This window comes from Barbus barbus, assembly GCF_936440315.1.
Source record: "Barbus barbus genome assembly, chromosome: 25".
Lineage (NCBI taxonomy): Eukaryota > Metazoa > Chordata > Actinopteri > Cypriniformes > Cyprinidae > Barbus > Barbus barbus.
In genome coordinates, this window is record NC_136753.1 from 7,916,762 (window position 1) to 7,940,091 (window position 23,330).

At 39.7% G+C, this 23,330-nt stretch overlaps 2 protein-coding genes across 5 annotated transcripts; both read right to left on the reverse strand.

Annotated features, from left to right (window-relative positions):
- Window positions 1-643: 643 nt before the first annotated feature.
- LOC306845388 (sorcin-like) lies at window positions 644-13,055 on the reverse strand. The gene is made up of 8 exons (XM_079378164.1): window positions 12,694-13,055; window positions 3,508-3,705; window positions 3,352-3,421; window positions 2,062-2,105; window positions 1,779-1,926; window positions 1,414-1,527; window positions 1,186-1,244; window positions 644-990 (listed from the first exon to the last, which is right to left on the reverse strand). The coding sequence occupies exons 1-8, from the start codon at window positions 12,715-12,717 to the stop codon at window positions 964-966; spliced, it is 684 nt and encodes a 227-aa protein (XP_079234290.1). The 5' UTR covers window positions 12,718-13,055; the 3' UTR covers window positions 644-963.
- A 1,298-nt stretch (window positions 13,056-14,353) lies between these two features.
- LOC306844918 (ETS translocation variant 5-like) lies at window positions 14,354-22,447 on the reverse strand. Of its 4 annotated transcripts, none has more exons than XM_079377360.1 (12): window positions 22,030-22,162; window positions 20,676-20,809; window positions 20,417-20,504; window positions 20,256-20,303; window positions 19,976-20,026; window positions 18,498-18,621; window positions 18,122-18,409; window positions 17,467-17,756; window positions 16,644-16,706; window positions 16,293-16,531; window positions 16,104-16,211; window positions 14,354-15,952 (listed from the first exon to the last, which is right to left on the reverse strand). In XM_079377360.1, the coding sequence occupies exons 2-12, from the start codon at window positions 20,721-20,723 to the stop codon at window positions 15,716-15,718; spliced, it is 1,584 nt and encodes a 527-aa protein (XP_079233486.1). In that variant the 5' UTR covers window positions 20,724-20,809; window positions 22,030-22,162; the 3' UTR covers window positions 14,354-15,715. The 4 variants fall into 4 exon arrangements, with proteins under 4 accessions (XP_079233486.1, XP_079233487.1, XP_079233489.1 ...); XM_079377361.1 differs by having other exon boundaries at window positions 14,365-15,952; window positions 16,110-16,211; window positions 22,030-22,447; XM_079377363.1 differs by having other exon boundaries at window positions 14,365-15,952; window positions 16,110-16,211; window positions 18,122-18,393; window positions 18,494-18,621; window positions 22,030-22,148.
- Window positions 22,448-23,330: the final 883 nt, after the last annotated feature.

The window sequence follows — 23,330 nt, forward strand, 5'->3', positions numbered from 1 at the left end:
CTGTGTACGTCTTTTTTATTAGAATTTTATTTTTCAGTTATATCTGATATAGTGAACCATTATGTTTTGCATATTAACTATACCATTCATTCCTGTATGGATTCTTCTGAAATTGAAAAGAGAAACAGAAATGGTTCTGTTGCTGGTGCATATTTGTACAATTTGAAACAAGAATAATGTCAAATCACATTCAATTCTGTATTAGGTTACACTTTATTTCGATAGTCCACTTTAGACATTCTACTAACTATAAGTAACTTTAACATGTCAACTAATTCTCAGTAGGGTAGGTTTAGGGTTAGTAGAATAAGTTGACATATACTTGCAAAGTTTCTCATACTCTGTATGTTGTAAGTTGTGGACCCATCAAAATAAAGTGTCAGCAGATATTAAGCAGACAGTCTACTAATACTCTAATGACTGCTAGTTGACATGTAGTTGCGAAGTTGCTGTTGGTAGAATGTCTAAAGTGGACTATCAAAATAAAGTGTTACCCTGTATTGAATATAAGAAAAAGAGACAGAAAGAATACTCGTTGCTTTGTTTTTATCTCTTTCAATGCTATGATTTTTACTACCTACATGAACCATGACAGAACGCCCTCACTGTCCTTGTGTCTAAATAAAGCCAGAACACAACTCTTAAGATACACCATGTTTTATTGGCAAAATATATGTTAAGTGTGGTTACATTTTAACTTAATACATTGACGTTATAAAGAGTGAATATGAAAAAGATTGTTAAAAAAACAACTGGTCTACTTTGGCACAAATATTAAAAGCCGTTTCGAGTAAATATATATTTTACTCCTATGTTCACATATTACACATCATACTGGCAAATCAGCAAATAATTTCAAAATGCCCATCCTAGATATATATAGTAGTTTATATATATTTCTCGAGACTTTCAGTGATTCGGTGCTCTTCCTGGAGTGCATACTGTACTTGCCTGTAATTTCCTTTAGAGAGACATAGTACACAAGATGAACTGCAAGAGGAAATTGAAGATATTGTTACGTTACAACAGCTTCCCATAAGCTTTCATTTAAGTAATTATTTTACTTCCACAATTATTAAGTGTAAACAAGCTTTTCCAGTTAAAACCATCTCTGATGTTAATTAAGTGCCAGTAAGGCAGAAACATAGGCACTAAATGTGACAAATTAGTTTAATGATCACTTACATCATCATACCGGAAGTTCACCATTCCTTGCTGCATTGTATCTCTCCTCTTGAAGTTGTCTGTTGTTGAAAAAAAACAAAAAAAACAGTGTTGCACATTGTTTAATCATAAATACATTTTTAAAAGACTATTAGTATTTAAACAGAATACTCAGAGTAACTATAATCAGTACAATTATAATCATCGAGTTTATGGATTTGCATTGCTCCCTTTTACAAAAATCCTCACCTGTAAGTGCCCTTAACCTCACACAACACGCCACATAGTCATCAAAGTAGATCCTTCCTGACCTGCTGTAGCGTTTGATGATTGCGTTCAGAGCCTGGGGGCTGATTCGGTACCCTGTGCAATCATGACACAAAATATTTGGTTATATCACAATCTTAGCAACCTTTTGGTGCAACTGTGTTGGCTAAGAGATCCCTTATAGGAAAATATGCACTGCATCCTGTAGTTTTCAGTTTTTTTTATTTTAAATCTCGAAATGAGTGGCCTATTATTTATACTTTGAGATATATTTTGCCCTGAGACCCATGTACTTTTTAATCTCAGTCGATAGAAACAGTTATACATCTATGAAAGTTCCCACTCACCCATGTTAGCCATGCATTGGGACATCTCATGAGGTTCCACCGTTCCACTGCAGTCCCTGTCCACCATTGCGAAGTTCTGCTTCCAGCCGTTTAGCACCAAAAAGAGTTCTTTAAACTCATTGAAACCCATCTTTCCAGTGTAATCTCTCTGCACACACTGTTAAAGAAACTAAACCACAACAAGGGATCTACTGGGTTACCGGGACTAGCATGAAGCAAACTTTTGACTCAAGTTGGAGAGATAAGAACAGTGCCAGATCTGTTTCATGTTTCTGAAGGATACATCCAGCATGGCAATCATAATCCTGCAGGTTTCCAAACTGAAGGCTGGGGTAAAAAGAAGTGAGATGATCAGTTTAGACACCTAACTCTAAACAGAGTATTAGTAGACTATTAGGCTTAAGTAACATTGCAAGAACAGGTCAACTTATTCTACTAACACCAAGTAGAATAAGTTGACCTGTTCACGAAAAGTTACTTAAAGGGTCATATGATGCTATTTTAAAGATAATTATTTTGTGTATTTGGTGTAACAGAATATGTTGACATGCTTTAATGTTTAAATACATTATTTTTAAAATACTGTACATTATTGTAGTTTCTCTATGCCCCACCTCTCTCAAACTTCCAACAAGTGCATTCTGCTCTGATTGGCCAACTGACACCAATGCACTGTGATTGGCCGAACACCACAAGCACGCGTTGGAAATGTAACGCTCCTTACCATAATCGCGAGTTTCAGCTTTCAAGTTAGTTTTATCAGTTCAAGCCCGAAAGGGGAACTGAGTCGCGTGACAGACAGTGATGATGCTCGTATGCATTTGCAGTACACAAGCAGCTGTTAAGATGATTTCTGATGGGCTGTTCACTCCGCTGTGATGTGACCCTGTTCCCCTCACACACACACACGATGTGTTACGCGCAATCTGAACAGTCCATAGCAAATTCTTGAACTAATAATTTTTTTTAGAAATTGCCTTGGTGCATTGCCAGCCTTGAACTCTACTAGGTTCACAAGACTATGGGTATTGCTGTTGTGTTGTAAACAAATCTTAACCAATGATTCCTAATTGCATCTACTTTTGTAAGGCCAAATAAAGTGCTTATTCTTTCGCCTAGAAACACACTGCGTCTCCCTGACATGGCTGCATCAACACTACTGCGGTTACTGAAACCACGCCTTCTTTCTTTGCATGAACATTTGGGCGTGGCAGAGTCTTAAATTTGATAAAGAATATCTTTTTGTGTTTGAGACTTTAGTCTTTGCAACTTTAGGGATCTCATCTATGCACAAACAGCTTGTAACACTCCAAAGAGAAAGAAAAACTTGATATCGCATCATATGACCCCTTTAAAGTCAGTCAAATATCTGTTGACCATCAAAATATAGTGTTTAGCAGATTAAGCAGACAGTCTACTAACACTATAATGACTGGTAGCTGACATGGAGTTTCAAAGTTCCTTATAGTTAAAAGAATGACTAAAGTGGGATATCAAAATAGAGTGTTACCAGATGATCCACTCACTATTTATTTGGAACTGCAATTTCTATTTCTACTCTCTCTGTACTTACGGGTGTAGGTGCCACTGATTCCAGCCTGGGTGAGGCACTTTTGAAGTTCTTCAGCATCAACTTCACCATCCTGATATAACAATCAACAAACACTACATAAACAACATGAGAAGACAGAAAATAAATTTTATCCACATTCACACAGGCTGCTCTTACCTGACCAGCTATTGCTGTGAAATAGCCCCACATTGGGTCCTGGGTAGGAGGAGCAGGAAATGCCCCAGGGTAGCCCCCATATGGCTGTCCTGGGTAACCACCTGCAGCAGGAACCCCTGGCATTGCCATACCCTGAGCAGGAACTCCTGGCATTGCCATACCCTGAGCAGGAACTCCTGGCATCGGTGGACCACCAAACTGCAAGAAAAAGAGTGGTACTTTTAAGTATCGATGCACCAAAATTAATGTTTTACCAAAACACTGAAACCGAAATTAAGGTAATAAGGTGGATATATACACTGAACAAAATTATAAACGCAACACTTTTGTTTTTGCCCCCATTTTTCATGAGCTGAACTCAAAGATCGAAGACTTTTTCTATGTACACAAAAGGCCTATTTCTCTCAAATTTTGTTCACAAATCTGTCTAAATCTGTGCCGAGATAATCCATCCACCTCACAGGTGTGGCATATCAAGATGCTGATTAGACAGCATGATTATTGCACAGGTGTGCCTTAGGCTGGCAACAATAAAAGGACACTCTAAAATGTGCAGTTTTACTGTATTGGGGGGGTCCGAAAACCAGTCAGTATCTGGTGTGACCACCATTTTCCTCACACAGTGGAACACATCTCCTTCGCATAGAGTTGATCAGGTTGTCCACTCCTTTTCAATGGCTGTGCGAAGTTGCTGGATTTTGGCAGGAACTGGAACACGCGGTCGTATATGCCAATCCAGAGCATCCCAAACATGCTCAATGGGTGACATGTCCGGTGAGTATGCTGGCCATGCAAAAACTGGGATGTTTTCAGCTTCCAGGAATTGTATACAGATCCTTGCAACATGGGGCCGTGCATTATCATGCTGCAACATGAGGTGCACAACATTGACATCAGCAAACTGCTCACCCACACGACGCCACGCAGTCTGCCCTGTACAGTGAAAACCGGGATTCATCTGTGAAGAGAACACCTCTCCAAAGTGCCAGATGCCATTGAATGTGAGCATTTGCCCACTCAAGTCGGTTACGACGACGAACTGCAGTCAGGTCGAGACCCCGATGACTACGTTTGCTGCAGCAGCTGTCTGAGTGGCTGGTCTCAGACGATCTTGGAGGTGAAGATGCTGGATGTGGAGGTCCTGGGCTGTTGTGGTTACACGTGGTCTGCAGTTGTGAGGCCGGTTGGATGTACTGCCAAATTCTCTGAAACGCCTTTGGAGACGGCTTATGGTAGAGAAATGAACATTCAATTCACGGGCAACAGCTCTGGTGGACATTCCTGCAGTCAGCATGCCAATTGCACACTCCCTCAAAACCTGTGACATCTGTGGCATTGTGCTGTGTGATAAAACTGAACATTTTAGAGTGGCCTTTTATTGTGGCCAGCCTAAGGCACACCTGTGCAATAATCATGCTAATAAGCATCTTGATATGCCACACCTGTGAGGTGGATGGATTATCTCGGCAAAGGAGAAATGGTCACTAACACAGATTAAGACAGATTTGTTAACAATATTTGAGAGAAATAGGCCTTTTGTGTACATAGAAAAAGTCTTAGACCTTTGAGTTCAGCTCATGAAAAATGGGGGCAAAAACAAGTGTTGCGTTTATAATTTTGTTCAGTGTATGTATGTATGTATGTATGTATGTGTATATATATATATATATATATATTTTTTTTTTTTAAGTATATAAACATTTAGATTGCACATAAGGCAGTCTATATTAACTTTAAAGGGGTCATATGATGCGATTTCAAGTTTTTCTTTCTCTTTGGAGTGTTACAAGCTGTTTGTGCATAGATGAGATCCCTAAAGTTGCAAAGACTAAAGTCTCAAATCCAAAGAGATATTATTTATAAAAAGTTAAGACTCTGCCATGCCCCCTAAAATGGCTCATTTAAACACGCCCCCACGTCTACATCACAATGTGGAAATATTTGCGTAATGCCGCCCAAATGTTCATGCAAAGAAAGAAGGTGTGGTTTCAGTAACCGCAGTAGTGTTGATGCAGCCATGTCAGGGAGACGCAGTGTGTTTCTAGGCGAAAGAAAAAGCACTTTATTTGGCCTTACAAAAGTAGATGCAATTAGGAATCATTGGTTAAGATTTGTTTACAACACAACAGCAATACCCAAATGTTCGAATTTGTGCAACACATTTTATGTACGATAGTTTTGTGAACCTAGTAGAGTACAAGGCTGGCAATGCACCAAGGCAATTTAAAAAAAAAAAAGGATCAATTCCAACTTTGCTATGACAATCTGGCGCTTCTGAATCAGAGACTGTAAGTATGTTTAGTTAATTAGTTTAAGTATTTGCTATTGACTGTTCAAATGCGGAGTTTTGTGTCATGCGTTGTGTGTGTGTGTGTGTGTGTGTGTGTGCGCGTGTGTGAGAGAGAGACAGGGTCACATCACAGTGGAGTCAGCTTTCTTAATCGTGACTTGTGTACTGCAAATATATACGATCACTGTGTCTTTCACGCGACTCTGTTTCCCTTTCGGCCTTGAACTGATGGTAAAACTAAGGACATTATTAACTGTCATTATATTTACTTTGAAAGATGAAGCTCGCGATTATGGTAAGGGGCTTTACATTTCTGACACGGTCTTGTGGTGTTCGGCCAATCACAATGCACTGTGCCAGTTGGCCAATCAGAGCAGACTGTGCTTGTCCGAAGGAGGGGCTTTGTAGAAAACTACATGTTTGAGAGAGGCGGGGCCTAGAGGATCTGCAATAATGTGCAGTATTTGAAAAATTATGTGTTTTTTGAACATTAAAGCATGTTAACATATCCTGTTACACCAAATAATGATCTTTAAAATAGCATCATATGGCCCCTTTAATTAATGATACAATTATGATTCTACTCTAATTTGTTGTTTGAATATGAACATTTAAAATTGAGACTGCAATAGACACTTGCTATGATAGATTTATTTAAACATACATTAAAGGGATAATTCACACAAAAAAGAAAATTAGCCCATGATTTACTCACCCTCAAGTCATCCTAGGTGTATATCGTTTTCTTCTTTCAGACAAATATAATCGGAGTTATATTTAAAAATGTCCTGGCTCTTCTAAGCTTTATAATGGTAGTGTATGGGGTTTAAGATTTTGAAGACCAAAAAAAAAAAAAAAAACTGCGTCCATACATCATAAAAATTGCTCCGCACGGCTATGGGGGTTAACAGAGGCCTTCTATAGTGAATCAATGCATTTGTGTAAGAAAAATATTCTTATTTAAAATTTTATAAACTGTAATCTCTGGCTTTCACTAACTGTCATACACGCATTCACAAGAGTGGCACTCCAGTGGATGACATAGGCCTAGGGTAATTCTACATTCCAGTCAGAAGTGGGAACATCCGAGTTGAAATATCCCACTTCCAACCTCTGTGAGTTCCAGTCATTATCATGTCACTTTTATAAAATGCCGCCATGGCACAAGAAGAGCATTTCCAGTTTTTGTGTCAATTATGCCAAAAACAGAAAACAAAATGTACATAAAATGCTGTTGTTTGTTTTGAAACCAGCTGATGAAAAGCAAAACTTAAGGTATCATTTTATTAAGTTGATGTATAATGTTTTTAAGTTTGACACAAGATAGCTCCACATTAGAGCTATCTTGAGATCTCAAGATGGCGCCGAGTATGGCTGCTGTGGTGTGGAACGCTCCCGTACTTTTGTTGTTTTTGTTTGTTTGTTCGTTCTGTGTTTAGTCATTCTCCTACTGTCAGTTTTACCAGAGACGAACTACTGGACATAAGGCAACACACACCGGACAATTTTTTTCCGGTTTTTGATTATTCAGACGCTTTGTTGGATGTTTTGGTCGGAGGGGCAGCGGTCCTAGTCAAACGCGCGCTCAGACGGAAAAGAGGGAAGCGCGCCGGCGCGCTGGTTAAACTCCGCGAACGCGGCTTCCGAACTGCGCTCCCAAGCATTCATCTAGCGAATCTCCGATCCCTTCCTAACAAAATGGATGAACTACTTCTCCTCACCCACACAAATAAGGACTTTTCAAACTCTGCTGCATTGTGCTTCACTGAAACCTGGCTGAGTGAAAACATCCCGGATAACATGCTTCATTTGCCGGGATATCAGCTGTTCAGATCAGACCGCATCACGGAGCTAACGGGAAAACGAGAGGTGGTGGACTATGTTTCTACATAAATGAAGGTTGGTGTTCAGATGTAACAACTCTGAAGAAGATGTGTTCTCCTAATTTGGAGGCCTTCTTCATAAACTGTAAGCCGTTCTATTCGCCCCGAGAGTTTTCCTCCTTCATTCTCGTGAATGTGTACGTGCCTCCGGACGCGTGCGTGAGCGCCGCGATGCAACAGCTGGCTGAACAAATATCTGAAACAGAGCGAAGGTACCGGACTCTTTTTTAATCATTCTTGGAGATTTTAATAAAGCAAATCTGTCCCGCGAACTGCCAAAATACAGACAGCACGTTACATGTCCCACCAGAGACAGTAATATATTGGATCATTGTTACACAATAATTAAGGATGCATATCACTCTGTCCCACGGGCAGCTCTGGTGCTCTCTGATCACTGTTTGGTTTATCTCATACCGACCTATAGGCAAAAACTCAAATCTTCTAAGCCCGTATTAAGAACTGTTAAAAGATGGACTAATGAAGCAGAGCAAGATTTAAAAGCTTGTTTTGACCTCACTGATTGGACTGTTTTTGAAGCCGCTGCCACCGATCTTGATGAACTCACAGAGACTGTAACATCATATATCAGTTTCTGTGAGGATATATGCATCCCCACCAGGACATTCTTATCATTCAATAATGATAAACCGTGGTTTACTGGGAAACTCAAACAGCTTCGTCAGGCCAAAGAGGACGCTTACAGAAGTGGGGATAAAATCTTGTATAACCAGGCCAGGAACAGACTAACAAAGGAGATCAGAGTGGCTAAAAAGAACTACTCTGAGAAGTTGAAAAAAGAACTTTCAGCCAACGATCCGGCGTCGGTATGGACTGGTCTGAGGAACATCACCATGTACAAGTCACCACCCCCACAGTCTGCAGAGAATCAACAACTGGCTGACGATCTCAATGTGTTTTACTGCAGGTTTGAAAAGGCCAGATTGACACCCAGCACCCGCTCTGATCTGCACTTCACACATTCACCTTCCCCCCCTGCAACCCCCCTTACTCCCTCCCTCCCCCACCATTCTACCTGCGTTTAAAGTCTGTGTAGAGGATGTGAACCGGGTCTTCAGAAAACAGAAATCTAGGAAAGCTTCAGGACCAGACGGTATTTCACCTGCCTGTCTAAAAGTCTGTGCTGACCAATTGGCCCCCATCTTTACACAAATCTTCAACAGATCTCTGGAGCTGTGTGAAGTTCCCCGCTGCTTCAAACGCTCCACCATCATTCCCGTCCCCAAAAAGCCCAAAATCACTGGACTTAATGACTACAGACCTGTCGCACTCACGTCTGTGGTCATGAAGTCACTTGAGAGACTGGTCCTGGCCTACCTGAAGGACATCACTAGACCCTTGCTGGATCCTCTTCAGTTTGCCTATAGAGCAAACAGGTCTGTGGATGACGCTGTCAATATGGGACTGCATTACATCCTGCAACACCTCGACAAACCTGGGAATTATGCAAGGATCTTATTTGTGGACTTCAGCTCGGCCTTCAATACCATCATACCTGACTTTCTCTCAGACAAACTGAGACAGCTCTCTGTGCCCTCCTCCATCTGTCAGTGGATCACCAGCTTCCTGACAGACAGGCAGCAGCTAGTGAGGCTGGGCAAACTCACATCCAGGACTCTCACCATCAGCACTGGCGCCCCTCAGGGTTGCGTTCTCTCCCCACTGCTCTTCTCCCTCTACACGAATGACTGCACATCAAAGGACCCCTCTGTCAAGCTCCTGAAGTTTGCGGACGACACTACAGTCATAGGCCTCATCAAGGACGGTGACGAGTCTGCTTACAGACAGGAAGTTGAGCAGCTGGCTGTCTGGTGCAGTCTTAACAACCTGGAGCTGAACACGCTCAAAACTGTGGAGATGATAGTGGACTTCAGGAGAAACCCCCCTGCTCTCCCCCCACTCACCATCATGAACAGCACTGTGACTTCAGTAGAGTCATTCAGATTCCTGGGCACCACCATCTCTCAGGACCTGAAGTGGGACAATCACATTGACTCTATTGCGAAAAAGGCCCAGCAGAGGCTGTATTTCCTCCGCCAGCTAAGGAAGTTCAACCTGCCTCAGGAGCTGCTGAAACAGTTCTACTCTGCAATCATCGAGTCTGTCCTATGTTCTTCTATAACTGTTTGGTTTGGTTCAGCTACCAAAACAGACATCAGAAGACTACAACGGACAGTTAGGACTGCTGAGAGGATTATCGGTGCCCCTCTGCCCAGCCTCCAAGAACTTTACACCTCCAGAGTGAGGAAAAGGGCTAAGAAAGTCACTCTGGACCCCTCACACCCAGCTCACTCTCTCTTTGTACTGTTGCCCTCTGGCCGGCGCTACAGATCACGGAGCACCAGAACAGCCAGACACAAGAACAGTTTTTTCCCCCAGGCCGTATCCCACCTTAACAACACATAACACACCCCGGTACTGTACATCTGTAAATAACCCATCAAACCTTCATCTGTACATAGGACACATGCACATTCACAGTTCTGTCTATGGTCAAGTCTCTTTTCTGTATATTTTTATTTTTATTACTATTGTTATTCTTAATTATTGTATATTCTCTTCATTAGTGTTCTTTATCACCTTAATTATATGTTGTCTGCACTATGTTTGTACTTTCTGTACTGGTAGCTCATAACACCAAGACAAATTCCTTGTGTGTGCAAACACACTTGGCAATAAAGCTCTTTCTGATTCTGATTATGCTTGTTGGAAGCAGTGATGTCAAATGACACATCTCACTGAAGTCAGGGTTGATCGATCTGCCCTGAGTTCACAGGTCGTATGTCCAAATTCAAGTGGCCTTCTAGATGTTATTTGCAAGTACGAGGTGGGAGAAATCAGAGTTTTGACTTGTCTGAAACGCAGCATAAGCTCCAGTGAGACTATGTTAGCCTCATGAGAACGAAGTTTTGTTTAAAGCAAAGGAAAATCAGTCTCCTCTTGGTTTATATCGAAATCTTTTTTAATATAACTCCGATAGTATTCATCTGAAAGAAAAAAGTCATAAACACCTAGGATGGCTTGAGTAAATCATAGGATAACTGGGTGAGCTATCCCTTTAAATAATGAAGAAAACAGGTTATGGTTAATATGTAATATAGTGCATCTAATTAGCAACATTTTCTAACAAGTTGTGGACACTGAATGGCTTTCCTGGGGTAAATATAACATTACATTACATTATTTACAAACTATTTTATTGACGGCTTTCCACGGTTTAAACACTGACTGATTAAACATTTTAGTAAATTGTACTGGTTCTTTCAACTGATACCTTCTGATTTTCATTCATGTTTATTTTGTGCTATAACTAGTAGCAAAGAGGAAGAGATGATTGGTTCACGTGCACTTTGGACAAGTGTTGCCAAAAAAAAAAAAATCAACATTTATAGTTTGAATTTCATTTATGAAACTTGACAAAATTTAAAAGCTCACAATGTGTTTCATATGAAATGTAAAAGTACAATGCATATTTCAATTACTGGATGGTAAGCACACTAAAACAAATTTATAGTTAAATTTAGTTCATTCATAACCTGATAACTGCATAGAATAAAATACCTCAATTAATCCAAATTAAGACTGATCAAAACCAAGAATAAAAAAAATTAAAAACAAAAACTTCCACTAAATATTTTCGGTTGACGAAATTTCGGTGCTTCGCTACTTTTAAAATATTTTAGAACAAGGACTATGATTCAAATTCAAATGGTCCACCCATGACAATAGTCCTATTTACAACTAGAATAAAAAGTGCAATCCAAATCAACCTTTAGTTTCTGTTCAAAGAACACTGAATACTGAGTAATGTATTCCAACTGCTAAATACTGTATGAACATAAATATAATTCCACTTGGAATTGCTCCACAACTCACAATTACTTAATTATACTGATGATAAATACGATACATCTTACACAGCCCACAGGATTTGATCTAGAACAGATAAGGCAATCACTATTTGGCCTAAATAAAATCCAGCCTACATGTTCATATAGTTGAGAGGTGGATGCATATATATATGTGTGATTTGTGTAAGACCATGTATATTGCTTTTTTATCCACATTAACCTATGTTTGTACTAAATCAGACAGAGTCAGACCCAGAATGCCAATGAAAATCACTATATTTAAAATGTCAGGGGGAAATTTCTCAGAAGTGAACAGAGATTACATTAAAATATACTGTGACATTAAAAAGTAACATGCTAGCATTTGTTTACAGATGCTAATAAGCTTATAAAATAGTATTGAACTGAATTATTTTGTATATTGTTCATTATTGTGCAACCTGTATTTGACTAAAATCTTAGTAAAAATGTGAATAAATTGTACCTTTAGGGCTACAGCAGCCTGTCACTGGGGCAATATCTTAAATATCGTTATACCTTATTTAACCCTAGAAAGTAGTACTTTTAAGTGTGCATATGTACCTTTTAGTGATAGATAAGGTACAAAGTTGTCCTTTTAGGTGAAATGCCCCAGTGACAAGCTTGTTAACATGAATAATAATTATATAAAACAAATCGACATTTGTATAATTTTTGCACATTTTGCTCTCTTTTTCCTAATTTTTTTCAGATAGTGAATTAATTTCACTTGATTCATTTATTATATTAATACATAAAGACTCGTCTTAAGCATTAATCAAATACATTTTTTTTAGTTTATGCTTAAAAGGGGGAAAACATATTTGCAGTAGGGTAATATATATATATATATAAATGCCCTTGAAAACCAATTCAAGCGAGCAAATATTGCCCTGTATCATTAGTTAAAGAATAATTTCTGACCCGGGGTCATTTACCGCGTGTTATAGCTTATGCCTAATTCATATGAAAGAAAATGTCATTGATTTGATGAAACTATTTGTGGCGTAATAACATGCTGTACAGATTTCTCAACCAAGATCCCATGTCTCTTAAGCTAATTATCAACGTATTTTACATTTTACAAGCTGGAATTGAAGATAAAAATATAAGTGATACTTACACTGTTATATCCTGGATACGCCATACTTTATGATCGCGCTTGCGAATAGAAGCGACCTAAAAATGAATCTTATGGGAAAGTTTTCGCGCAATCTCTCTTCCGTATTTCAATTGTAACCGGAAGTGATTGGATGACGTCATTAGCGTAAGACGTGTGACTGACAGCGATAGGATGAATTTAAATTGAATCTTGTCTTCATAAAAATGTCTATATTTACTATGGAGAGCGTGTTTTGGATCAGCTAGCTCTAAAACAAAACCAAGCGTACAGATTCACGGAAGTCTTCTGGCCATTTGATTGATGACCTTTGTGGCCAATGATATTGTGCTTGCATTTTTACTGATTGAACACGTTGGTTCATCATGAAAACATTATTTACGGCCAAAATAGAGTTACTTTCGTTGACGTAATATTCTGTATTCGGTGACGTGCGGGATTATATAATATCAACATGTCATTTACGTGAAAACCACCAGTCGGCGCTATTACACTAAAAGTAGCCAGCAGCTCATGTACTCAACCAAGCCACCAGACTTTTTGGAGGTAAATTTTGGGGGAAGTGTCGTTTCCTTCCGTTCAGGATGTTTTTTGGGCTGATTTTTAACGCCATAACTCAACTCTTTAAAAAAAAAGGATGTTTATTGGTATCTGCGGTTCCATGAAGAACGTTTATCATCCATGGGAACTTTTCATTGCACAAAAGGTTCTTTATTTAAAAACAAACAAAAAAACATTCTTTAGATTATTCAAATGTTCTTCACACTCAGAAAATAATATTTTTTAATAACTGTAAACCGAAAGTGTTCTTTGGTGAGCCCCAAATGGTTATTTTATAGATTTGCTGTTGCTCTCTTTAAGAACTACATTAAAAATACGTAATGAAAAATTATATATTTTTTTATTATTTTTTAGAAGTCTTATGTTCAGTTCAGACCAACACACTGTAAAAGCTGTTAATTTATGGAAGCAGTACCACATGAGCAGGAGTATGATGAATATCTGCCGGGCTGCAGCCTGTGCCACAGAAAATCACATCTGATTTTAAGCACATTGTGACTGTGATATTGCTCTTATACAACAGACAAGTAATTGATAGAAAGCGATCAGCACCGTTCACATACTGTGCTCTGGAATGGCATGAGCACAGATGAGCTGAGCGATACAAATACTGAAACATCCTAGTACTGTTATACTACATATTCTTAGACTGCCACTTGGCCAATCAAATTTGAGAAGTGGAACTGTTGTATAACAGTAAATATGATGCCCAGGCCCTTAAGCAGAATAATACTTTTTAGGTATGTGTAATTTTGCTGTAGTCTCGCACCAAAAAATGTAACCTTCATTCCTTGAATCAGCCTGAGTTCCTTTATGATGATAAACTATATGACATCTTAACTCTTCAGCTCCATGAAACAAGGTCACCAGCAGGATTAAGACTAACCCTGCTAAAGAAGAGAGCAGAGAAGAAAGAGAATGAGCGTCACTTGGTTATGCAATACTCTGTTACTTTGCATCGCCTCGTTACACAGGCTTTGCTGGGTTACAGTTTTAGCGGCCAAACTGAGAGGCTCCAGGAAAGATCACAGTCCCACGTAAATGAGATTCCTTAATGTGCCACAAGGACTGAATAGTCAAAAAATAAAGGCTGAAACAGATTGCATGATTTCTACAGTTTTAACAGATTTGACAACACTAGGCCATCATACATTTGCCGACATTGTAAATGGTTACAGAAAATTGTACACCGAAGGACTGAAGATCACACACAGACTTTCGAGTTGTTCAGAACACAAATTAAAGGAATAATTAACCCAAAAATCTAAATTTGCTGAAAACTGACTAATCCTCAGGTCATCCAAGAGGAGTTTCTTCATCAGAATACAGTAGATTTGGAGAAAATTGACCTTGTCCAAGTTATTAAATGAAACACATAGGCGACATAGGAGAAGAACCACCATATCGGTTTATGGACGTTTATTTATCCTGTACCTTATAGTTTAGAAAATACAGATCTGTAATTGTACACCAAAACTGTACTTGAAAATTCTTAATGAAAGAAATTGTCTTCAAAAGACAATGAGACAAGTTTTATCCAGAGTGAAACAGAACGGGGTCTATTGTACCCAGTACAGACAAGTAAGTTTGACAGTGAAGGTGGAAAGAGCTTCTTGCCATGCTTGTTTACTACCGAGCAGAGATCAGACAGCCTCGCTATAATCCTTTGGTAAACAGTTAAAAGGTCACGCAAGCATGACTGATCCTGGATCAAGCATTTCAGCCTTGATTTTCCCCTATATCAAGAGCTGGTTTGCCATTTCACACACACCACTATACAAAAAGAACAGATTAAAAGTGATAAAAGTCTGTTGTACAGCTTATACAATGCAATTCATTTCAGCTTTTGCAAAAATATATTCATCATATACATAGATTTCACTTTGCAATTCCCTTACCCTCTTTTTGCCAAATATACCCCACCCCATATCCATAAAAATCACATTACAAAAGCAATTGAAATAACCATTTCTGAACAGTTATAAAGTATTTTACTTGGCCAGCTGGAGAAAATTGTGCAGTTTTCCAGATTATAATCAAAGCTATATACACTCTGATAATGATAACACAGCCTGAGGTGCATCGATATGAATTGTCAGAAGTTGTTACAAATCTCACTAATGCAGAGCATTGAAAAAAAACACTAGGCCCGATACACAAAGAAAGCAGTGCACAAATGCCATATTTTAAAATATACACTTATATTTATAAAATCATAGGTTATACTGGAAAATACTGTTGTGTCGCTTTAAGTTTTTTTGTTTGTCATTTAAAAAAATTCCATCATGGAACCTGTGTAGTAAAAAACAAACAAACAATAAAAGTGTGGCAAGAAAGTCTAGAGACTTGTCAGCAGGCGCTACAGATTCCTCATGGGAGCGATTACAATTTGACATGAGCTGCATTTGGAGTGCGAGGATGCATTTTAGAGTTCTTCTGGTCTGCCCATCAGTGGTGAAACAGTTCAGAAAGTGTAATTTTCAGGAAAGGACGGCCCCACTAAGCACTGGTCCCTGGCATCGCCTGGATACGGGACCCTGTTAGTCTCATCGAAATGTGAGAGCGGAACAGTGTCATCCTCGGGGGCCTGCAGCCCATCGGGGTCTGCTTTCAGACTGGGCCTCTGGTTATCAGGGAATGCCATGGAGAAGAGCGCATCGGGATCACACACAAACTTATACACATACCGCTCTCCAGCAACCTGTATATGAACGAGAGAAAGATCTTAGAAAAACACTTGTATGAGAAAAGCTGATATGTTTTGATGGAGTAGATCTGACAAACTACAGATAATGAGGGAACTATGATAAAGGGATTAGAATAAGAAAAATGACATTGGAACGGGAACGTGCCTTTACCTTCTGCATGATGCCCTTCTCATAGTAGTAGCGCAGGGAGCGGCTCAGTTTGTCATAATTCATCGCGGGCCTGTTCTTCTGGATGCCCCAACGGCGAGCAACCTTTTGAAAACAGGTGCGTTAATTCTGCTTGTTGGCTAAATAAATGGGCTATAAAGCCATTTGCTATCATAACACACTGACCTCCTCTGGTTCAATGAGTTTAAACTCCAGCCCACGGCCAGTCCAAGAGATGAAGTGGCTGTTGGATGGGTCGTCCAGCAGAGTGACCAGGAACTGCCAGAGTTGCAGAGACCCCCTTCGTTGATACGGAGGACCCTCCCGGAAAACTCCACCCTCCTGCTTCAACTTTCCCTCCAGGCGGTCTGGCACTACACATGCATCGTCATAATACAGGTGGGATTCTCCGTCATACCCAAAACCTGCAATTGGAATTTAATATGGACACAAGACTAATTTAAATCTGTTTATTAATAAATCATCTGCACCTCAAGGAAGCAGAGGTAGGTGAAACTAAACTGACAAAAGACTTACCCTCGCTTTTGGCGCCATAGAAGTTTGCCGATTTGCCAAAAGATGACTGGCAGTTATGTACTTCTGCAAGAAAATTGAGAAAATGATAGTCAGATTAAAATAATAAATTAAATTAAATACAATATCATTAAAATTTTTGGGAGTTCAATTTCATCAGAATTGTTTTTTATTATAAAATCACTTCAAAAGTAAAACACTTTACAATATAATAAAGTTTTAGTTGTTTCACACTAATGGAACAGTCTCATATACTGTTGTCAGGTGATTTTTCGCTGTCAATTTCAAAAGGAATTTGTGCTGGAATTTCATTTTGAGTGCAAATGATTTGTTTGCACAAATTCTCCATGCTGACTAACAGAAAGTGACAGTGTAAACTGTGCTTTATTCGTCCCTACACTATTAAAAATGGACCTTTTGCCTTTGAAAATTCACCATTATGACAATTTTACCGGCAGCAACTCGCTAACAGTACGTTCACACAGGCGTCAGTGTCAATGCCTCTTTTACTTTGAATGGCGTGACGTCAAGCATTGCTGAACTGAATTGTGGGTCCGTTGCATCACATTGGGTACGTTGCTCGCAGCAGAAGTTGAAAACAAGAAGTTAAAAAGTTGAAAGCGCCAACATGGGCGTCAGCCAATCAGATCGCCTTATGCAAATACCCTGGTACAGACGCTAGCCAATCGCGTTCATGCAACACCAGAAAACTAATGTGATTGGCTGTTGTCACTATGACGGTAGCATCAGCACCAAGCTTCAAAAACGCCATCAAGCAGTGACGCCGACGGCCCGTGTGAATGTACCGTAAGAGATTTACACCTACCTGAGTCATAGCCAAAGTCTCTGGGCTCCTGTTTGATTGACATTTGGTGGAACAACGGTGCATGAGGAGGTCCCATGTTTTGCAAACCCTGCTCATTGTAACAGGGATCCACCATTTCCTTTTTGAATCCCTGGGGAGGCATTGGCACCAATGGCTCTGACATCTGGCGCTGATAAGGGGGGCGGCCGTGTCGGGGAAAATGGCCATGGGCCTGCGTGGGGTAAGGTGTCTGACAGCGGCCATCGGACTGTGGGAATGGCAGACAGGGCTCGGAAAGCTGCCGATGGAACCTAGGGAAAGAGAAAGGCAAAAGATTAGAAATTACGTGAGATGGCATTATTCACAACACCAAGGGCAACTGAGATCATTAGTGTCACGTCAAAGGGATAAGTCTGGTGTTAAGGCTCTTTTTTCCATTAGTTAAACCTAGAGACTTGAATGGGATAAATATAGAACTGCTTTCCAGGTCAGTGTGGCATCTTTAACAAGATAATACCAATGAAAGGCTCAACCTGAGCTGATTACAGCACTTTCAACAGGCACGAGCGGCTCAAGTAGGAGGTAAAGATAGAAGTGAGGTTAGAAAATGATCATCGTGACCCAAAAAGTGACTACGAAGTGCCGGGATCAAAAATATCCTGTCATATATTCATACCTGTGGTCTGTGCTGTAGGAGGCATCTGGGTGATTGACAGGTGGGCAGGGCACAGAAAAAGGTGGGCTCTGACTGTGGAGTGGAGTCTGTGCTCTCTGATGTGGAGACGAGGAGATGTGGTTGGGACCAGGTAATAGTGGCGGTCCTTGTGCCTGAGTCTGGGCTGGTGGCATCACTCTTTTTTGCACAGGGTGTGTTGCTGTGCTGGTGGAGGAGCCAAAGGGTGATGCCGGTGTAGAAGGAGGAGTGAGTGGCTTGTTAAAAGTAAATAGCTTCCGGTCAAAGGCACTAAAATTGAATGACAAAATAGAAATAAATATGATTCAGTGAGAGGAATAAGTGAAATAAGGAGAAGGGAAGGATAGGAAATACATACCTGTAGTTATATAGGCACTTTTCTCCATATGGAGACAGTCTCTGCTCTTGTCCACACGGGGAAAACTCTCTGCTTGGGCTCAGTTCCCGCTTTACTTTAGTTTGAGGGGGTCCATGGAACATCACTAGAGAGAAAAATTTGTGTTAAGTTTCAAAGTCTATACTATAAAATACTAACAAAAACACAGTTCTTTAACTTGGAACCTACGCTACCGGTCAAAAGTTTGAAATAATCAAGATTTTTATTGAGAAGTCTATTATGCTCACGAATTATGTATTTATTTGATAGAAAATACAGTAATATTTTGAAATATTACAATTTAAAAGAACAATTTTCTACTTTAATATATTTTAAAATGCAATTTATTCCTGTCATTGAATTTTCAGCAGCCAGTCACATGTGTCAGTGCAACATTCAGAGATTCATTCTAATATGGTCACTTTGGTGCTCTATTATTATTATTATTTAAATAATTAATTATGGTTCTTATGTTGAAAATTTTTGCTAATAAAAAAAAAGAAAAAAAAAAGTTATTTACGGCATTTATTTGAAATATAAATATTTTGTAATATTTTAAATTCTTTACGGCACATTTGACCAATTTAATATGCCTCACTTATCACTTTTGAATGTTAATTAAATAAATTAATTAAAAATGCAGCTTAGGGAAGTACTAAACACTTTTTTCAAAACCATTTTAAAATTTAATTTCAAATTTTGACCGGTAGTATAACCTTGCATCATCTGGTGTCAGATGTTTGATGGATATGTAAGTACTGGACTACTAGAACTACTCAGTTTTAAAGGAGGAGGGGGAAAAAAGACCTTTCCCTCTAGAAAAGGAGACTGCAAGTTAGAACTCGCAGACTATCACGTGATTCGTATGGAAAAAGGGCCCCACTGCCCAGCTGTGGTGAAAGAGGGGCCTGTGAGAGCTACAGGCACGATGCCAGATAAAGGGAATTGTGCCAGACAAACACACATACCCTCTCACACACAATTTCTATGCAAACACATCCATGTGCATTCACCTTCTACAATAAACACCATAGAAAATGCACACAATCAGACTTATTCAGAGCCAAATGGGAAGAAAAACTAACAAGGGAAACAGCCAGAGCACTGTTCACCAGCACATAATAACCAGAGTGTGTGCGCCGAGGATCCAGCCCCATTAAAATGTCACCAAGCAGGAGGCTGCCATGAGTTACAGCACCGCAGCGGCAGCCTGGGCCTCACATGTGCGTGCGCACACACACACACACACACACTCCATAGAAACATCTTAAACTCATGCTTAGGAATCGGGTTTGGCACAGAAACTTTTGGAATGCAGTGTTTTGAGATTGATTCAATTGGTTTTCTTGGTTTCAAGGAGGAGGGTGCCAGGATTGCTGCTCTAATTCAAAGACAGTTTCTATAATTCATAAAGGCAAGTTCTATAGGTTATTCTGCACGAATATTCAAAGAGAACTCACAGTTATCAGACTGGAAATCTGGAACAAACTGTTCGTAATCAGGTACCTGGGCTGCACATGGAGAGGGAAAACAAAATTTAATTATTTATGAAAAATAAATGAAATATTTAAAGTGAATATAAATAATTTGCATATTTATATATGCCGTAATGTCTCATCCCGTTTGAATGGGGCCCCAGAGATCAACCATTGGATGATGCATTCACAACCAAGTTGCGTTTTAACAGTAGTTATGAAATATATTCCATAACTATTCTAGATATTAGGCCTGTTGCTGTACCTTCTGCTATCCAAATCTCTTGTAGCTGGCTCAGATCTTGAAAGAGCTCTGTGGGACACAACGATTGATTTGTGAATAAACAGGCTGATTTGTTTGGGCCTGGGTTAAATGATGTGCTTTAGAGGGATCTGGATGGATTGATTGCATGTTCATTTGTTTACCCTCTGTATCCTGTGCCAACTCAGTGTCAACAAACTTCCTTTTTCGGTCATTGAATGGTCTGCAAGACTGTTCCTGCATGTGAGACTTCTGTAAATAAAAGAAAAAAAGACCAAGATGAAATAATGAAAGTTTGAACAAGTGATCATTGTTCACAGCCATCCAGTTTGGATGGATATTCTGTAGTAAAACATTTGAAAGTGAAATACAAGTCACAAAAGTGAAGAAAATGAGGCATGACGAGTTGAAGCAGAGACTTACATTGGAGGGACCCACGAAAGGGACCTGCTGGTCGTAAAACCCGTCCATGTCACTTGCTTCTCACTGCGGCCTAAGGGGCTGCAGCAGGAGGAAAAACGGGAATAAACTGGGAGAAAGGGGGGTGATATTGTCGCCTGTTGGAAGAAGAGCCGAGAAAAGTGGCACTTAGAGAAAGACACACAACGCACTCTATCAGGATCTGATGCAGCTGTCAGTGAACGTCCCGGGTCCTGACGGTCCAGGACCAACTGTCCCTTTGATCTGTGAAAACTTCAGCTAGCCTGTTTGTTTGTGTAACACTCACTCTCATCTCAGATGAAGTGTGCTGCATTAGTGCAGGACACTTACACTCGCTCACCCTCTCCTTCTCTCTCTCACACAAACCATGGCTCACGGTACAGATGGGGGTCCTTACATAACCATACTGTGCCATCTGTTGCCCATGAGACTACCCAAGATTCCATACTCAGAGTCTAAATGAAATTAATAATTTAGAAATAAATAAACAAATAAAAAATTAAGCAGCTTCATCTCTTAAAACAAATAAGGTTCAGATTTAAACAGTGGAAAGGCAGGAAAACAAAATAACGAAGCCTAAGCTTCATCATACACGTGTGTTTATTTTCCCTGACGCAAGTGTTCAGGCCATAAAATCGTATTAGGCCAGGAAAACACCTCACAGCCAACACCGCCTAACCTCTCCGGTCCAAGAACTAATTAAACATACATCGCTTAACATTATTGCTTCCTGAAGCTTATCAGACCTTTATAAAACAAGAAGAACGTGCGTCTGCACATTTCATGCTGAAAATGAAGAGTTTGTGCTTTTAAAGATTTTATTGGCGATAATAAAGGCTGCCAGCGGAAACTATAGCTGTTAAATAAGTAAATCGAGATTATAGCATTACAGCAGCGAGTTAACAGGTATGGGAACGAGTTCAAGAAGTTCAATCCCTTCCCCCTCAGCGCCCATTATCGCCGCGCGCTCCCCCCTCGGCCGCTTGTTTTTCTCAATGAAGTGAAATTTGATCCTCCGTGCGCGCGACCCCGAAAAAACCTCAGTCGTTCCATTCATAAAAATACCAAACGCGAGAGAAGCACTTCGTCAACCCGCATTTGAATTTTGCACAACTCAAACTGCGATTATGGCTGAGTTTAAAAAAAGTACTGAGAAAACAAACAGCGGAGAAATGGTTTCCAAATATGCGCACAAAGAAAATGGCGTGCGAGTCAGCGAAATTAACGCGGCGTTTGGAGTAAATACAACTTTATAAAAATTTAAGCAAAATATGAAACTTGCATCAGGGTATAATTAAACCATACAAAACCAGAGCAGCGTGCAGGAAATACTCACCCAGCGGTGATTAAATCCTCTGCTTGTATAAAAAGAGTGATTTGGTAAATCCCTGGGAAAAACAGTCTGCGTTTGCGATCTGTAATGGGTCTCGCGCTCTCCCTCAGCTTGACGCGACTGAAATTTTCTCAATGGGATCGCCTGCTTTTCGAGAGCATCGGTATAACATTGCAGCTCACGCTCATTGGTTAGTTCCTCACGTCATTCAAGAGATTGACCAATGGCTGTCTCTGTATTACCTGCGCCAACATGAGGCTGCAATCAGCCAATCAGAGCAGCTATCTCTCCTGTTTTTATGAATGGCTGGGTTTCATTCAACAACCAGATGTTTCTCCACCGCAAAGAGACTTTTAAAGGGCCAGAAGCGAGACGACAGTGAATGGCCAACTGGGGCTCTAAACTTGCGATCCGCTCTGACTTTAATATAAACATATATTGCGTTTTAAATAAAGGCTACGAGTTTAGGCTTAGGCGAGTTTAAATTTACTAATTCTTTGCTTGATAGTGTCCATACTTTTTCCAAGTTATTCAAAAAAAAAAGAAGAAGAAAAATCACTAATAAAATAAATAAATATCAATATTAAAAAGTAGAGAGAAAATGTTTACAGTAGAGTCTAGCTATTGCCTTTTTGGTGTGAATATTGACTGGGCTTTGGAAACCACTGACCTCTATCGTGGGTGCCAGAAGAGTGGACGTGTCACTGTGAACAATGACTGGAATCCTCTGTTATAATCTTATTCTGGCCAATGAAAAAAGTTCCACACGACATCTCTGTTTTTGTTCACTCTTTAAAGTCAATTCACAGATCACTTATATTCACACAAGGTTTAAAAACAGACAAATTAATATACCACCTTAAATGATCATGGCACCATAACTATAGGCCTATCCCCAGTCAGGAGGTAGATTATAAAATCAGTGTTGCTGCCTGCTGGGAAACTCCACTGTGGGAGAACACTTTGTTGTCTGATCTATTATTCATTAGATAATAGCCCCTCAAAGCCCCTCAAAGAAACATCTGCACATCAGACAGTGATGTCTGATCTCTGGTTTCCCTGTTTATAGGTTACAACCTTAAAAACTTCAAAGCTAATATGTCTTCTCTACTCTATTACTTTACTATACTTATGTTTCAGTTCATTTCATTTGGTACACAGCACAAATAATCATGTCTGATCACAAATGCGTAGCTATGTATTGCTTAATTTATGGAAGGCTATAGAGGAATAACCACTTTCAGGGTTGTGCAATGCAGCATTGAAAGGCTTAGAGGTTTCTGTTTGAAGAAAAGAAAGTATTC

Coding starts and splice junctions, on each gene's coding strand:
- LOC306844918 (XM_079377360.1), bottom strand. CDS start 20,723: ATGGACGGGTTTTACGACCAGCAGGTCCCTTTCGTGGGTCCCTCCAAT. Junction 16,532..16,643: donor CTATGGCGCCAAAAGCGAGG/GTAAGTCTTTTG, acceptor TTCCAATTGCAG/GTTTTGGGTATGACGGAGAA. Junction 15,953..16,103: donor GCATCATGCAGAAGGTAAAG/GCACGTTCCCGT, acceptor GTTCATATACAG/GTTGCTGGAGAGCGGTATGT.
- LOC306845388 (XM_079378164.1), bottom strand. CDS start 12,717: ATGGCGTATCCAGGATATAACAGT. Junction 1,927..2,061: donor TTATGATTGCCATGCTGGAT/GTATCCTTCAGA, acceptor CAGTGTGTGCAG/AGAGATTACACTGGAAAGAT. Junction 1,528..1,778: donor CCAATGCATGGCTAACATGG/GTGAGTGGGAAC, acceptor ATGATTGCACAG/GGTACCGAATCAGCCCCCAG.